This window comes from Varanus komodoensis, unplaced genomic scaffold, assembly GCF_004798865.1.
Source record: "Varanus komodoensis strain SLA01 unplaced genomic scaffold, ASM479886v1 scaffold4, whole genome shotgun sequence".
Classification (NCBI taxonomy): domain Eukaryota; kingdom Metazoa; phylum Chordata; class Lepidosauria; order Squamata; family Varanidae; genus Varanus; species Varanus komodoensis.
Window position 1 is genome coordinate 45376442 of NW_025335941.1, and position 18340 is coordinate 45394781.

General features: G+C 41.1%; 1 protein-coding gene and 1 long non-coding RNA gene across 2 annotated transcripts; one reads left to right on the forward strand and one right to left on the reverse strand.

Moving 5' to 3' along the window:
* Positions 1 to 7766: 7766 nt before the first annotated feature.
* Positions 7767 to 18069, reverse strand: LOC123029275 (proteasome maturation protein). Its single transcript, XM_044442048.1, has 6 exons — positions 18001 to 18069; positions 14701 to 14798; positions 13342 to 13402; positions 10467 to 10568; positions 8947 to 9040; positions 7767 to 8301 (listed from the first exon to the last, which is right to left on the reverse strand). Exons 1-6 carry the CDS (start codon positions 18001 to 18003, stop codon positions 8234 to 8236), a joined length of 426 nt encoding a protein of 141 aa, XP_044297983.1. The 5' UTR covers positions 18004 to 18069; the 3' UTR covers positions 7767 to 8233.
* LOC123029276 lies at positions 8238 to 10105 on the forward strand. Its single transcript, XR_006415895.1, has 2 exons — positions 8238 to 8312; positions 9303 to 10105. It is a non-coding gene; the product is annotated as an uncharacterized LOC123029276 (long non-coding RNA).
* Positions 18070 to 18340: the final 271 nt, after the last annotated feature.

An 18340-nucleotide genomic window follows, 5' to 3' on the forward strand; every position in this document is an offset into this window, starting at 1 on the left:
GTTCTGTTTTCTGCATTTTTTGTTTTAAGAAGTACACAGGCTTTTTATGTTTTAAGGAGTACACACCACTTGGCACTACAAGTTGTGATTAGAATCGTTTTATGATTTGCTGCCTCTTATTCTCGGTAGTTCCTTCTTTATTGGGTTGTCATTTGAGACTTCATATGGTTCATGTATACATACTACATCTTTCAAAGTTGGCCATTCACATATTCTCATTTCTAAAAACATATTTTTCTCCATCTGGTATGGAGAATCATCCCATTTGTAATACAAAAAGAGTACACCCATGAAAGAGGTCACACACTTGACCTGGTTTTCTCGACGGAATGGGAAGAGGGTGGCCTGGAAGTGAGAAACTTGATCTTGACTCCTCTGTCATGGTCAGACCACTTCCTCGTGAGGTTTGAGCTTGGGGCTGATCTCTCCCTCCAGAAGCGTGGGGGCCCTATTAGGGTGGTCCATCCCCAGAGTCAGATGGATCCAGATGGATTCCTGAGGGCTCTGGGGCATTTTCCGGCAGATAAAGCTGGAGCTCCTGCTGATGTCCTGGTTGACCCGTGGAACAGGGAGATGACCAGGGCAATCGACATGATTGCTCCTAAGCGTCCTCTCCTGCCTAGCAGAGCCCACTCGGCACCATGATATATGCCTGAGTTGTGGGTGATGAAGCAGACTGGGAGACAACTAGAGCGCAGGTGGAGGAAATCTCAGGATGAATCTGACCGAACACACTTAAATGCACATTATTGTGCCTATGCTGTGCCAGTGAGGGTGGCGAAGAGGCAGTTCTCTGCTTTCATTGCTTCCTCACAGTGCCATCCAGTGGAGCTTTTCTGAGTGGTGCGAGGCCTGATACATTCTGGCCAGGAGAAGGAAGCAGTTGCACCTTCAGCAGCCCGCTGTGACAAATTTGCCCAGAACTTTAGGGGAAAAGTCACTCAGATTCGCCACGATCTGGACTCCACAGCTGATTTGAATGCAGTACAGGAGGTGTCCAGAGAGCTGCCTGGTCCATCATTATTGGATGAGTTTCAGTTATTGCAGCCTGATGATGTGGACAAGGTGCTCAGAATGGTACGTCCCACCACCTGTCTCTTGGACCCTTGCCCCTCTTGGCCACTTAAAGAAGCCAGTTACAGGATTGGTCCCTGGGTCCAGGAGGTTGTCAACACCTCACTGAGGGAGGGCCGGGTCCCTACCCCCTTGAAGGAGGCGGTGATCCAGCCTATCCTGAAGAAGGCATCCCTGGACCCCGAGGTGGCCGCCAATTTTAGACTGGTGGCCAACATCCCGTTTTTGAGCAAGGTGTTAGAGCAGGTGGTGGTGGGACAACTCCAGGCACTCTTGGATGAAACTGATTATCTGGACCCATTTCAGTTTGGCTTCAGACCCGGTTATGGTACTGAATCTGCCTTGGTCACCCTGTATGATGACCTGTGCAGGGAGAGGGACAGGGAGAGTGCCTAGCAACAGTGATTCATGCTCTGGTAACCTGGTTGGATTACTGTAATGCACTCTACGTAGGGCTGCCCTTGAAAATGGTCCAGATACTTCAGCTGGTACAGAACAGAGCTGCCAGTTTGCTGATGGAGACTGGTCATTATTCTCATATAACGCCAGTCCTCTACCAGCTCCACTGGCTTCCAGTTGAAGTCTGGGCCCAGTTCAAGGTGCTGGAACCTATAAAGCCCTGAACGGCTTGGGACCAGGATACCTGAAGGTGCACCTCTTCTCTTACATGCCCTCACGCTGTGGGAGAGGCTTTGCTCTGGGAGCCCTCTTTAAAGGAGATAAAAAGAACAACTACCTGGTGCAGGACCTTCTCTGTGGTGGCACCCAGATTATGGAATGTGCTCTTTGGAGAGGTGCATCTGGTGCCAAGTTTATATTCTTTTCAGCACCAGGTTAAAACCTTTTTACTTAATTGCTATTTTAAAAATTAACATTTTATTATTAACAGTAGCTTGTTTTTGTTTTTATATAATTTTATGGAATTTGTTATTGTTTTGTTTTAATTGTACGTTTGTGAGCCATCCCAAGATGCTGAGGCATGTGGTGATGGCATATAAAAGTTTTAAATAAATAAATAAAATTACTCTTTTGAGCTCTTTTGACTAAACCAAAGTTATGCATCTAATTGCTTCACAGTTAATGTGCTGTAATTGCATTTTTGTACTTACACATTTCATCTTCTAGGCACTTTGCAAATATGGAAATCATTACTGTTCTCAGTGCTGCTATGAGAAAGAGACTCATTGCCAACTTATTTTCAACATCTTGTACTAGCAATCTTAAATATCTAACTTATACCATACAGCAAATTCATCTTAGCCAATGAGATTATGAAACAGCTTCTACCACTTTGCTTTATAGCCTCTTTAAAGCCATTACACATTGTACAGGTCAGTGAATGCCACTAAATGGGGACTATCAATCCTGTAGAAACGATCTTAGTAACATTAACTGGTAACAATTAACATGTTCTGTATGTTTTTTCCTCATGCTACACTTATGTGCTTTGCAGTATCTTCAGATGTGGAGATACTTTCATACTGCTGCATTTATGAGAATTCCTTGCTGAGTTTCAGTCCTTCTTTCTAGTCTTTCGGATTCGTGCATCTCCTATGGATCAAACTAGATGTCCGCAAGAAACTTATAACTATGTCCAGATAGGTGCGGACTGCAGTGAGGAATGGTGGGATAGGAGAAGGCATTTTCCTTCTTGCCATTTGTCCGCTTAAAGGCATTTCCCTTAGCTGCTTTCCTCGAAGGCATTTTCCTTAGCTGCTTTCCTCCCTGCAAGGAAAAAAAAGGGGGGGGCGGGGACCCATCCCTAGAGATGGTGTCTTCTCCGCTCTCCCTTCACTGAACAATCGACAGCCTTATGTGGTGACTTTTCATTAAAAATCAGACTGATTGGGGTTGTATTGTCCATGCAATGCCTAGTTTTCCCCAATGTATCAGTGCTTGCTGATTGTTTGGAATTATACCTGAATTGACTGCACTCCTGACAGTATTTGGGGATTTTGAATGGAACAAGTTGAGCACTCATTTTCATCAGTCTAACCTTCCTCCTGTGATTGTGCTTGTCTGAACTGCATTAACACGCTTGTTGAGTGCCAGATCGGGCTTGGTTTGTGTGTCCCATTCATAATTTTTAGACTCAGCACTGTAGTAACTTCTTTATGCTGCCTGCACGGAGGTAATAGAATCCCCCTTCTGGCTTGATGTGGAACATACGCACCAGATAGCACACATGTGCAAATAGCTCCAAATAGAAGCTGGGCATTTGGAAAACAGTTGACACAGAAAGTGTCTGTATCTGGGGTTGTACTATTACTGGTGAGCTTCTTTTATCCCAGCTCCTATCAAATCATTCTGGCGTACACACAAAGAACTCAAGGAAGGGGAGGGATTGCTCTTATATCACACTGGGCTTGGGGAATGCTCAGCAGCAGTATTCTCCATTTGTACCTAAATATTTCCAAAACCTAGCATGAGGTAAGAGAAGGGTATCTCTCTTCCTTGTGCCAGAAATCTCAGAAGAGGAAAAGGTTTCCCTATGAGTGATTTCTCCTGCCTCTGATTTCTCATCAGCAGGTGGGAAACTTGAGAAAGGCAGGTCTCTCCCTTTATTTAATCTTAATATGTATATACTGCCCCATTCCCATGGGTTCTGGGAGTTTGTTACTGATGGCAACCTGATTATTTAGTGGAACCATGAGCTGAGAGCCAGTTACCTGCTCCTGTCCCATCCCTACCACATGCCTTCTGGCTTATTTAGTCCCATCTTGATAATCATTCTCTTCTAATTATGGTTGTTTAGAATGCTACCAACAGTCTCTTTTACTTCACAATAAGAATAACTCTTTTGTAGAGGCAAAAACCTCTTCACAAAGAAGTGAAATGTAACCCTGAGGTTTGTCTTGTGAGATATCCTTTTGTTGCTGAAAAGCAAAAAGTCGAAATCCTGTGGAATGACCTTCAGTTGCTCTGCTTTTGTATATTTACTAAAAGCTATACACAGTTAAGGAACAAAGGGGGTGCATTTTTCTCCTAAATAGCGGCAGGATTGTGAGCTTGCTTGAGATATACTTCACCCAAATCTAAACTGACTGCTGTGGCTAAGACAGGCCAGGTAATATCTTCTGGCAGTAATTACTTAAGGCAAAGCTGCTTTGTCAAAGCTAATCACTGCCTAGAAAGAAAGGGGGGGGGGGGAGAACAATACTGATTCATTGACAGAAAATTAAGTGGTCTTCCACTTTTTTCCCTTGCTGAGGTTTTTTTTTTTAATTGCCCTTGGCAAGAACTGTCCTGCACCAAAGTTGTTTAGGGGTCATATCCAATGTTAGTCCTATGTAGAGAAGACCCACTGAATGAGATTTACAACCCAATACAGTATTTGCAGCTGGTTTCCCATTGACTTAAAAGGGTGAGAGGAAACTGGTCTGATAATGTCTATTAGGTATTGAAATTACATTATATATGAATAGGTCTACATGGAACTACAGAATAGTTAGGGTGATCAAGGCCATATTTACATGAGCAATTTCAAAACCTTCTAAGGAAGAGACTGCTAGTTTAAAGGTTAAAAAAAAAGTAAGAACAAGAATAAGCTGGAAGTTAATTACAAGCCAATACTACAGGCTTATGTTGCTTTTGTACTAGTTTCACTGTCATGGATTTGCTCAAAGAATTGAGAAGATTATAGTATGCTGATGGTGTTAAGAACCCATGTTTACTTCAGAAAACTGATTTCCTGGGAACCTTTTAACTTAGATGACTTCTGTATAAATTCTTCCTTAAAAAATTTATTCAGAAGACAGACCCATTAATGGAAAGAAACAATTACACAAATTGCTTATCTTAGCATAGGTGTGTGCAGCACTGGGATATTGATTGAAGCAGAGGATGGTAAGATAATGGATTAATTCACACACAAGCCAATTAACCTTAGGAAGCTAGTGTACATCTAAGCAATGAGAAATGCATTAGCTCTCTAGTTTTAAAATGGAAAAGAGGACAACCTGTTTACAGCCTTCATTATAATTCCATGAACCACTGTGTATGCTATATCTTTATAGCTCTTTATTATTATATTATTAACCCACATTTTTTCCATTCAAGGAACTAAAGTTGGATTACATCATTCTTCTCCTCCTGCTCTCAATCTTATCTTCACAACAACCCTGTGAGGTAGACTGGGCTGAGAATTTGTGACAGGCCCAAAGTCATCCAGTGGACTCCATGGCCAAGTTAGGACTAGAACCCAGATCAGCTGAGTCCCAGCTGTACCATATTGGCTCTCCCTATTTGTGGACTTACCATTATTTGTGGAGAACAAGATCGGAATCCTCATTACTTAGATTTGGCACCCACAAGAGTCCACAGCTGAAGAATCAAACAAGTGGCAAAAATCACCCCAGTACAAAGCTGGAGAACAGATGCCATATCTTTTGCACCTGCAATCAAGTGTCCTGTTTTCGCCCAGCAACGCAACTGTAATTCATGAATTTCCCAGTATGAGATAGGATACACTGCCATAGGCAGGGACAATGTGACTCCTGTTCTGAGACAGGAATGTTGTACAAGCATATTTGTGAAGAAAAAATCACTCTGCACTTATATAGTTCTGGAAATGTTGCAAGCATTTCCTGTATGTTGTCTTACTGTTATCCTTACAACCCTGTAATGTAGGGCAGGCTATAGACCCAGTTACAAATGAAAGACTGAGGCTATGACCACATACCAGGGCACCTAGTGACTTCCTGGCAGAGGTGCTGAAAACAAAGGACAAAGTTGGAGAAAGCGCTCTCAGAACAGCACCCTGGGAGGGTGGCCAGTGCAGAACCTTCTCCTCCCCTCTCCTTGTGGCATCACCGCATTGCCCAGAAGACGCCTGTCACAACTAAGCATGCAGCCACGGCAATGAAAGGTGAGAGCCCTCCCCCTGCATGGAAGATGGGATTCCAGCTAACCAACTGTGACATAGCACCAGGGGATATAAAAGTCCCCGCCAATAAACAGAGCTCCCACATTAAGACACAGCATGGGTAATATCAATGGTTCCTAGAATAAGAAACTGACAATGAAGAATGATGGAGAAAGGTCACCCTATCAAGGAGCACTTTGCACTAATGAATGCTCCAAAGATAAGGCTAAAAAAGATTGGCAACCAGCAATGTAAGATGGGGGAAGACAGGCAAAATAAAGGTACCCTGTGAAGAATAATTGAACCACTGGATCCCAAGTGCCTCTTCATTTGACTATATAATTACATGGTGTATAAAAAGGTAAAGGTTTCCCCTTGACATTAAGTCCAGTCATGCCTGACTCTAGGGGGTGGTGTTCCATCTCCATTTCCTAGCCAAGGGAGCCAGCGTTTGTCCACAGACAGTCTCTGTGGTCATGTGGCCGGCATGACTAAACACCGAAGAGCACTGAATGCTGTTACCTTCCCATCGAAGTGGTACCTGTTTCTCTACTTGCATTTGCATGCTTATTGTCTATATTGCACAGGACATTAATATCAAATGCATAGTACTCCCATTATCTTAAGTGATAGTGTTAGATTACAGGACAGGCCCAAAGCCAGACAATCAAGTTTATAGCTGAGTGTGGATTTCTCTACTCACAGTCTGACTCTCTACCTACCAGATCATCCAGGATGCCTGGAAGATAGGGGAAGGCAAAATGGATACCAAGCTTCATGGATACTGTACTTATGTGGGCAGGAGGCCACGCTTTGGTGCAGTTAACTTTCACTAAGCTCCCAACAGAAGCATATAAAAAAGACATGCTAGATCATACCAAAGATTCATCTAGTCCAGAACTCCATACACACAATGAAAAACCAGCTGCCCACAGGATTGCTCAAGCAGGATAGGTACAAAACCTTTGCCCACTTCAGTTCATCCACAATTCTCTGTCCAATCCCTTTTCAAAGCCATCCTGATTAGTTCCCATCACCACTTCCCATGGCAGCAAATTCCATAGTTTAACTATATGAAGAATATGTGCAAACAACTTTAATTTGTGCTAAACTCCCCCCATTCAGCTTCATGGGAAACTCCCAGGTTTCACTGTTATGAGGGAGAAAAATGAATGTCTTTCTCCATACCATGCACACCTATTTTGCTTGAACAGTGCCCCTAAAGACTTCCTGTCTCACATAGGATGTAGCCATCATGGCTTCCACTGAAGGAGAGGCCTTGATATGACATTTGCAGCTTCACCTTACAGGTAGTCAGTAAGCAACAGCACCAAGATAACCAAGAGTGCTTTGATGTGCTCTTGCAGTGGCTCCAGCTCCCCCTATTTATGTCCCTGAACTAGTCATCGCTAAACTGCAAATCTGCCAACACCTACTAGCAGTGATGTATTTCTGTCTCTGCTGGACAACTGAGTCAAAAAGGAGGGAACATGGAAGCTCCTCTATGATGAACTAGGTGGGAACTGGTGTCTGTTGGTACAACAGGCTAGCCTAAGTTAGGAAGAAAGTAGGGACAGGATAAATGGCTAGCACCACAGTATTCCTGTTGTCACTGTATTTGGATCAGTACATTCTGCGTGGAAATGTTATGGGGCAATAACTAGGTGTATGGGTGGCATTTTAGCTGCCTGGTGCAGCATCGACAGAAGATCTGATTGAACAGTGTAAGCAGCATTACTGCCCAGGTGAGGCACCCCTACATAGAAGAGAATGGCCAAGTAACAGAAACATGCTGCTTGGCTTGAGGAAATTCAGAGATACCACTAAATATTTTGAGTAGTCATTTATAGAAAAATTTATTCACTGTTTAAAAGATGCAATGTCACATCATAAAGAACAAAGAAATATTCAACAGCAAATACCTGGGTTATAAGGTGCAAACGGTTCTTTTACATGCAACCTTGTATCTCAAAATTATTTTTTGTATTTCCTTTTTGCTATAGATGTTTAATGTGTAAGTTTCTACAACTGCGGACACAAAATAATGACAGCCTTGTATACAGAAATGTATTTCCTGATTTTTAAAAAAAATACCCAATTACATGACATTTATATTGACAGTAAACAAAACAAAAAGTTATATACTTAGAAGTATTTTATATGACTTTTTCATCAAAGTAGGTGAGAGACTGTATCAAAACAAGTATTATATGACTATTCAATATACTTTACTTGAATTGGCAGGTCACAGACAAGAAACCTGTTTATGAACACAAAGTTGAAGTATTGTATGCATTATAATAAACCGAGTTTATGTTCAACCATTAGATGAGGATCTCCCATTACTTCACTTTGTGCTGGATCTGAAAAAGAGGTGATACATTTATGAATTCAGTGTGACTTTGAATCTTTACATCATGATACCTTTTAAAAAGGTATCAATGCAAAATCAAAATTTATCTAAAGTTGTATTACTTGGTGCACCAGCATCCATTCACCTACTGATTAACAATCAACCAACACAGCTCTGATCTGACTGAATAAAAGTGGAGCCTGGACAGATGCTAACGTTTGCTCCTCATACAACAGGTGACAAATTCCAATAAAGCCAATCTATGCTACTGTAGGCAAAGCAGTTGGTATGCACTCTTGGGTGTGGGATGCAGGTCCTCTTTGCTGCAAATGCTGAATGAACTCACCCACACAACAGAAAGAGCCTTGAGGAATCAGTAAAAAAGGCCAATCTGGTCTAGCATCTCTTTTCCTCATGGCACCAACCAGATGCCTATGGGAAGTCCACAAGCAGGAAATGAGGGCAATAGCTCTCCCCCACTGTTCTTCCCAGCAATATGGTTGCATCATTCATATACAACACACAAGACTCAGCCAGATGAATCGGCTTTCACATCCCTGCAGCTACACGTGAATCAAAGCTACATTTAGTCATTTGGAGTATTTCCCTCTCTTCCTTGCCACGTAAAAAAAGACTTCTCCCCAAAGATCCTTACCATTCAGAATGTCCTCAAAACCAATGCAGTCATAGGTTCCTTTCAAGATATCCAGTGACAGGTTAGAACTATGAAGGAAGGGAAGATGCTGGGCCTACAAAGGAGCACAGTTTATCATTCAACAGTCTTAACATACTGCATATAAGCAGTCCCTATTTAATCCTCTGCTAAATTGAAAGGGTCAACAAAATTTCTAATATCTGAGATTTCATAAAGAGACAGGGATACTATTGCCTATATTTATCAAATTCTATAGAGGGTCTCACTGTATATTCAAAGTAGGTGTATAAATGTAGCATGCAATATGTTCAACACCTTCCTTTACACATTGTAATCGCTTTCTCCACCTTTTACAGGAACATTGCAGAAAAAATTCTTGCCTTTTCAACCAGGAGAAGAGATGGAGATTGAAACATTGCAAATTAGTTTGCTGCTAATCTAGAGACTATGGCTGAAAAATGAAGTTGACAAGTTATTAGATTGTTAGTAGATTCTCAAGGTCTCTTTTCAGAACTAAGCCCTGCTAACTTCAGTAGGGCTGGCACAGGACTGCTGTCTTTATATAGTACACTACACTGAAAACTTTAAAATTATAATTTAAAAACAAAATATAATTGATATTAATATTAATCATATTTAATATAGTCACTTATACTTCCAATGGAAGGTACTTTCTTATGAGTTATTTTCTCTGTAAGATGCTGACTGCTACAGCACATACACGTGTCACTTAAAACAATATTTTCCTTTCAAACTATTCAGTAAGCGGATGTAGGCTTATTTATTATTTCTATATCCTGCCTTTTTTCCTGCAAGGAATTCAAGGTGGCTTACATAATCCTCCTCTCCACTTTATCAGATTAACTGATGCAGTTAACTAGGATGAAATCTTGTGCATACTAACTTGAGAGTAAGCCTCACTGAACATAACAGGATGTATTTCCAGGTAAACATATGTAGGAACATACTTGTAAGAGTCAATTCCGTCCTGCTCGTGACATTCTCGTGGAGGAAATTACAGAATTTCTTCTTCCTCCACCCCCTAAGTGCAATGTGTACTACTCCTCTGTTTACACAGACATGACGCTCCAGTAATTTTAAGCATGGATCATTTAAAAGCTAACTTTTACTAAATAAAATTTTGCACGGGTCATTAAAAGCTAACTAACTTTTAATGTTATTTCATTTGGTGCTTTAAAGAAACAGGTTGAGCTAGGAGAACATGTATATACATCAGGGTTCCCAGATCCACATGGATCAGTTCCAAGCCACCTAGCGGATGCTTGAAACCATGGATAATAGCGAATACTATATAATACATACAGTTCTTTTTTCACAATTTCATTTGTTCTTACTTCAGCATGCAATTCTTTTATTTCCCTATTAAATCAAGAATTTTTCCTTAAAGGAAGCACTTTACAACTCCCCTTTTGGACTGAGGTGAACCGCAATTAACTGAAAGCACAGTAACCAAGCCAGCAGATATGGAGGCCTTGCTGTATAACTAAAAAAGGACATACCTGTTTCACTGCTTTGAATTCCATTTGCAACTTCAGTGGCGCATGCAGCCCTTGAATATTTCTCAAAGTACTAAAATTCATTTTATCTTGATTTAATGAAAACTACAAAAAGAAGCATTAAGAATTTATTTTTTACTACTACCGAGGAAATACAATACAATTAATTTTCTTGTTGAAATTGGTTATGATGTCACACATATATAGATTTTACTAGCTTATTATAGATATTGTTGGTTCACTTCTTCATATAAGAAAAAAATAAGAGATTATCTTCCCCCAAGCTGAATGCATAAGCACCTATTCCAGGCCACCAAAGCAAACTGCTTGGCTGCTTTTGTGATTCCACCTAGTGGTGAAAGCAAAAGAGCACCAAACCACCCAAATCCTGCTCAACCTGGTGCTCAGGTCTAATGTATTCCTTCAGCCACTGAATGGATACCTGTATGTGCCAAGTTTCACTTTTGTATGCATGAACATTTTACTAGAGCAAAAGTCCACTTCAGTTATCAGTGTTCAATGTGGGAGCAGTTTCCGCATGGCTTTTCCTCATATTGCTGAATGGCAGATATGTAGTCTGGAAACCATATGGGCAGAACTCCTCCTGTGGCTTTGCTCTACCTGATCATTTTCCGTGAGGAGGTAAGATGAAAAAAGCACATTCATTCTGTAAACCATAAATACTTTCTTCACAGACGTGACTAATCGGGCAGTGGACAAGGACAGGAAGAGATGTGTTTATTTTGGACTCTTTGCTCATCCCCAATAATTTATCATTTATTTATTTATGCTTGTATTTATAGGCCGCCTATAACTGCCAAGGCCTTCCTAGGCAGCTTACAGTACATAAAACATATTATACAAAATAAAGCATATTAAAACCTATTAAAACACAATGAATTAAAACACCCATGAAAGCAATATAAAAAGGGCCACAGCATTCAGTCTAAGTGTTAAAAAAATTCCTAAAAAGGTATGTCTTTGCCTGGCGCCGAAAGGAAAATAAAGACGGTGCCAGGCGAATTTCCCTAGGAAGGGAGTTCCAAAGATGGATAGCAGCAGCGGAAAAGGCCTTTCGCAATATTGAAGCAATTTAAATGGAATATATTTAGTTATGTAGCAAGATGTAATTCTCTATTAGCAGAATAATCCTCTGGGCACTAAGTTGCAAAATATGTAAAATGTCTATTCAAATCTACAGCACAGGTGTCCCAGAAACGAATTAATATATAATAGCAACAAAAGAACAAGATTTTAAAATGATATAGAAAGGGTGGGGAACTTATGCGTTTCAGTAGAAAACTTATTCTGGGCACAAACATTCAATTTGTTAAGTCTTTGCAGTAAGATAAATCCAGAAATCAATTTTAATGTAACATGCGTTATACTTGCATATAAGTTTGAAAAAACAAAAAATACATTTATCTGCCTTAGTTTTGTGTAAATCTATGCATAAATTAGAGCACATTTTTAAATACAAGTCTAACAATACACTGGATACACACACAGTCTGCAATGACATTCTGTACCAGCTGGCATTCACAAGTAAGTTTCCAGCTTTCATCTAACAGGCACTGCATCTCATTTCTTTAACTCTTTACAGCATGGGTCCTCAAACTACGGCCCGCGGGACGGACCTGGCCTGCCATGGCCATCCACCCGGCCCGCGCTGCCATTTGCCGCCGCGTGCTTGCTGCGCAGGCGGGGAGGTGGTGGCTTGCTCATTCGGAGAACGAGCGAGCCGCCGCCGCCTGCCTTCCGTACGTGCTCACTGCTGCCTCGCAGATGGTTTTGGACTCACTGGGAGATCTCCGAGCGAGTGAGCCACCACCGCACATGCCCGATGCTGCCTTGTGCGTGTCCAACAGCACCTCACCGGCCCACGCCCCCAGGCACCCCCACCACACCGGCCCGTGACAGTCACTGCAGCCTTTCAACTGGCCCCTATTCAAAAAGTTCAAGGACCCCTGCTTTATGGTATAATTTTATGCACGTCCAAAGCAAAGAGTTCTGTAACTCCCTATATGTCCAACCAGATGTAGGGCATTTTTTCCGTCTAACTTGTAACTTTTCTTCCAAAAGAACCAAAATACTTAAATATATCAGTCTAAGAACAAATGAGATATTCTACAGTGACCTGCATGATCTCCCATTTCAAGATTAGGGATACAAATACTATTAATTTGGATACAACTCAAAATGTATACATTCTACCACAGTTGCACCAATGTTACTGTAGTCGGGTGAGGTAAGTCTGTACAGGTTTCTCTCTGAAAGTAGTTTTATTAATAGAAGCTGTATACACTTTCATTTCTTATTCTTTATTTTTATGTTAACCCATGTCTGTTTAGAATGCATCTGCTAAATGTATTCCCCTGCTCAGAACTCTAAAAAGGTTGCAACTTGTAGGAATGCCATGTTCCTAGTTCTTTTAAATAAATCTAAGTTTTCATCCCTATTGTATCTTTTCTCCAACTTCCCTTTATTCTCTTCTTTGTTAAGCCTTTCACTACAGAACTTTCTACTATGCTCATCTTGTCTGTTACCATTCTCTTCCTCACACTGGAAACAGACTGTTTTTTTAGGGCTCTCTTCAAAATTCCCCATCAATAAGGAATTTATGGCACTTTTGTGGTTTCTCTCCTGAGGTATCCATTTTCTATCCACTCTAATGTACCTGCTTATCAAGCCTGTGCCTTCTACAATCAGCTTGGCTCTGTTGTTTCAAGCTAGACTGCAAACTGTCTAGAAAGGGAAAAGCTCCAGAACAATCTTATCTACATCACTTAGAAGTAAATCCCATTGATTTTAATGGGACTTACTCCCATGTAAGAGGGTTTAGGACTGTAGGATAAATTAGTTTAAGCCCTGTACTTACATTTTTCTCTGATAGTTCCAAAGGATGGACAGGGAAAAGTTCACTCTTCACATTTGCAAAGCTATAAACACAAAAATAGCACGTGTTACTTTAGCTCAACATTTCATTTCATTAACTATATTTCTGAACTGTTTTGACAGAAGATTTTCCTCTTTAAAACATTTCTTTTTAGAACTATATGATCACTACATATTTAGGTCACTTATGTATTATCTTTATCAATGGTTTGTGAATGGTGTTCCAACATTGTCCTTGAGACTTATCAGTAAGATAATTCAATTACTGTACATTGATGTTTTGGTTTTCTTGTTTGTTTTTTGGTACACTTATTTGCATGCTTGTTTTATGAGTAAGGAGAAGAATAGACTACGGAGGATACTGTTGATCATCTTATTAACTCATTTAGCAAATACACAGCTTAAGCTATTGGCTATCATTTGAAGAGGAACATCAAAATAAGAGTAACAGTTTAATCAACAGGTTCCCAATTGTGCCAACTAGAATCCAGTAAGGAAAGCAATCCCAACACTTCCTTCATCATATCTAATCCATAGCATTATCACCTACTTACAAGCAAAAACATTGCATACACACAGTGCTGCCACCAAACAGGTCAGGCAAAACGGGGGAAATGGGGAAGGCTCAGTTGTTGAATCCCATCTTCCTTATAGGTCAAACTAAGTTCAACTTGTTCCCGCTATGCAGGAGCACTGACATGTACACAGTCCCTTAATTCTAAGAAGCAGACTCCTGGGAAATTGCTGCTCTGTCTGCTACTGAAGGAAGGAAGGCAAAGCACTTTCCACCCAGTTCAGGAGGCTGAACTGGCTCCAATGCTTCAGGAAGCGCACTAGAGACCGACACAGAACTTTGGATGGATCCATATTTAATATTTCAATTCTGTGGAAAGTAGCTATATTTAAGGTTTCTACTGACATCTAATATAGTAAGTAACTGGGTGTAACTTTCAAAGAGACAAACATTTAGTACAATAACATTTTGTAACTAAGGAAGCGCCCACCCATGAGAGACATGTGGGCTCCTTCCCTGTTGAAGTCATGGAAGCAGAGATGCTGGACAGAGAAGGACTTCTTTCCTACTCTAGTCTGTCATCTAAGATGGAGTGGTGGATGGCAATGGTGGAGATGGCCTGGTCAGAGTTCATCTCCACTCCTACCTACGCTGCCAGGTGATGAATGGGGGATTGGCTAGGGTTACCTTGTAGATGTGGCAAACACACACACACACACACAGACAGACAGACATCAGAAAGACAGAAACACAGGTGCTTTAGACCTCTGACATCTATCTGTGCACAGGAAGTTCTCCATTATATTTATTTGGATTTCTACTGCTTACCCTCTATGTATCAAACCATGGCTTTCAAATGCTGCACCTGCTGAAAAATCAGGAACTGGAACACAGTCCTTCATCTGAGATCCTAGCCCTCTGGTATTCTGAAACAGAGAACGTTACTATTAGGGATGCAAAATTTAGAGTGCTTGTAAAATGACATTTTTTAGAGATTCAATTAAGACACATACACAGGGGCTTTAGGTATATCACTTGTGAAATACAAACTACTAATATTAAGGTTATCTTTAGGTGCAGAGGGATGTTTTACTGTAGAAGTAAAACAAAAGTTGTTTTTACCCCAAGTTTATTTCATATTCTATGCATATTGCACATGACCTTAACACTGACACAAATACTTGACACTGGAGACAAATCCAGGCTATAACATTAAATCCAAGCTGTGATTACTCTAGCTTATTCTGCCCTGCAGAAACAAAGCTTATGCTCAGTCTGTATATAAACTGTTAATAATCCACAGTGACATTTATTAGAGGTTGTGATAGCCACCACTTTTATGCCCCTCAACGTAATTCTTCAGGTGACACATGACCTGGAATTTTCTGACATGCTACACGAAAAGCTTTACTTTTTGTGCTGTAAAGCTTATCCTCATGGCAATTCTACCATTGCAAATTGTATTTTTTAAATTTACTATTAACTTGATGTTCAGTCATGTCCACTTATGGCCCTTTAATGTTATGGAACATGAATAAGAACACATTTTTAAAGCAGACACAGTATGAGAGCACAAGCACTTTTCTGAGGCAAAAGCAGGTGGTAGTCACTGATAGCAACACATGTTTAAATGTGGGGACTGAATGCATACTGAGGTGCCAAACAGAAAGCATTAGCAGCCCTTGCTGATTTCCAAGCATCTCCAACACTCAGCATACTATCATGGCAAAGTCTATTCTTCCCATCCCTTTTTATGTTTATGCTACTTGATACTGGTGAGGCAATCTCATTTTCATTATTAAAAAAGAAATATTAAAGTAGGCTGAAGACTACAAGGAGGATCCTTTCAACTTCCCAGAGAAAATGAGCTGTCTAAGTTGGACTTGTGTTTTTGGTACTCTGTTCCTCCTTTCAGGAAGGTACTTAAGGCAGAAGCATGCGATGTTAGTCTACAGTCACATAGGCAAAATGGAAAAAAAGGAAAGGTAATCCTAAAATTGGTACAAGGATAACTGAACTAGATATAGAATGCAACTCCTTCACTTACCTATCTGTTTAGCTATTCTTTCCTTTTCTATGAAGGACATCAAATGCATAGCCGCATGTCCAGAATTTTGGATAAAATTCTGAACAACTGTTTATCATAAAGGTTTTTTTGAGAAAAGATGACAAAATTATCCAGGGATACAGAACAGACTATTTTATGAGCAGACACACAAGCTGACGTAATATGGGCCATGAACAGGAGACTGACTAGAAATCAGGATTCCAGCAAATATAAGCAGCATTTGTTTCCTTTCCCACCATCAGCCTTTCTTGTATATTTAAGTTGTAATTGTTTGTGTCTCTTGCAACTAGACTCTACAGCTTTTTGCACCACAAACAATCCTGGCTGGAACCTCCAGGCACTTCCTTTACTCAAATACACACCTCCATTCTGCAAACATTTGGAGCACATAAATTTAAATTATTATTGCAGAAGGTCTGAATGTGGATGGTTTAAGTAAATAAAAGACTAAACTGCAGGAAATCCCTCCGACAGCAGAACTGATACAACTGTGCTATTGCTTCCCTGTGGAAGTGAGATGTTTCAAAAGAAAACCCAGAAGAATCCTTGGGAATGGCCAGTACATGGTGACACAGCAAGAGTAGCAAACGGAGTGTCAAGCCCCAGTGCAAAGGAAATGGGTTCTGTCACAAAAGCGTCTATTTTCAAGTGACACCAGTCCTAAAGTTACGATGAAGCTGCTAGAAGTGAATAGCCAGAGTGCATGTCTATGCTCCACCCATCACTTTCTAAATCTATCTCATTGCTAACTCTTTCTCGCTACTGGTGAATCCAGCTAATAAGACAGGTGCTTCATTTTAAATGCATGTAGCATTTCATTGTTATCTTTCACTTACCTTCCCTGTTTGCTAGCTGCTTGTTGTAGTAAACATTTTATAAATGTTACCCATTGCATCTTGTTAATAGTATGTGTAAACAGGTTGTGAAAAAATTCATTGAATCAAAATAAGGTCTAGGACTAGAACTGCTAATCTATTGGTTTCATTCTTCTTCTCCTACACTTTCCTAAAAGGTTACTATAAAGATAATAAAGATTTTTTTCACCAGTTGTCTCCATGCCAGGAAAAGCCACACAGAAAAGTGAGTTTTTTCTTAGCATGCAACAAAGCAGTGGGAAGACTTTCACCAGTCACTGTTCTTGTCGACTGCTCTTGAAGAGTACAGAAAATAGGGGATTTTTTAAAAATTTGTAATCCTATCCAGAAAACTACACCAATAAATACAGTGAAGCCTAACTAGAAAATCCAAGGCTAAGAAAACAGCACAGTAGAAAAGAAAATATTCAAATGGCATCACTTCCATTTCTGAAAAAAGTTACTATTAAATAGTAACACTAGTACTAGGAGCATGGGACAAGTTGTCCTTTCCCATAGCAGTACTATATAGCAGCATCTAGACTATGCACTGTATTATTTTGTGTTCTCAATCATACACTGCTCAGAAAGCTTCAGTTCTTAGGCAGTATAGAAATAAAGTAATTAATCTGAGTTCTTAAAGAGGTCCAATTTCTCAGTGAACTGCCGAAACCAGGAGTAGGCAGAAGTCTCTGGATGTTTGGAACATAATGGGAACTGTGATGTAAGACTTGTGGATATGTCCTGCCGTAGAGCAGCTTTCTCCAACCTGGCACCCATATCCCCTGGGTTCAGACTATAGGACTACATCTCCCAATACCTCCGCAGCTAGCATAACTGCCTGGTGGAAAATAGAAATGGCAGTCCAACTAGTTAGCACCCAGAGGACACCAGGTTGGGGCTGGTCTAAACTCAGACTCTATGGAAATATCCGAGGAAGCCTATTCTTGAGCACCTAAAAGGCCATTCGAGGGGGAAAGGAGCGAGAAGTTCAAAATCGTGCGTGGTGAATGATAATAATAACGAGAATCAAGCCCCGGCTTAACTTGGCCACCACGCAACGGCAGAAACGAAAGAGCGTTCGCTCCCTCGCCCGGCCAATTGACGCCCCTTCCCCTTTCTCGCCGGGTCACGAATTTGCCCAACGGCCCCCTTCTCGACAGCCCCCGAGCACAGTCGTGGACGGCCCCCCACCCCGCCGCTTACCATCTTTGCACAGTCACCAGCAGCCACTTCCTTCCGCCGACGCCTAGTGACGGACGAAATCGATGACGTCAAAAGCGCATGTCCCCCGACGCTACGCGATATTCTCGCGCGACAGGGGTGGGCGGGGCGAGGCGGGAACCAGGGCTGGTGCGCTGCTGACGGTGTGAGCGCGGGAGGGGGCGGAGTTGGAAAGGTGCCCTGCGCGTCAAAGGTGGAGCGGCCCCATTGGTCGTCGCACCGTCGTGTGCGAGGGACCCTCACTTGAGTTTTCGTTCTGGCGTATTAAGGGGCGTCTCGCGCTATGTCTCAAAAGCTATAGATTATTATTACCATCTTCATT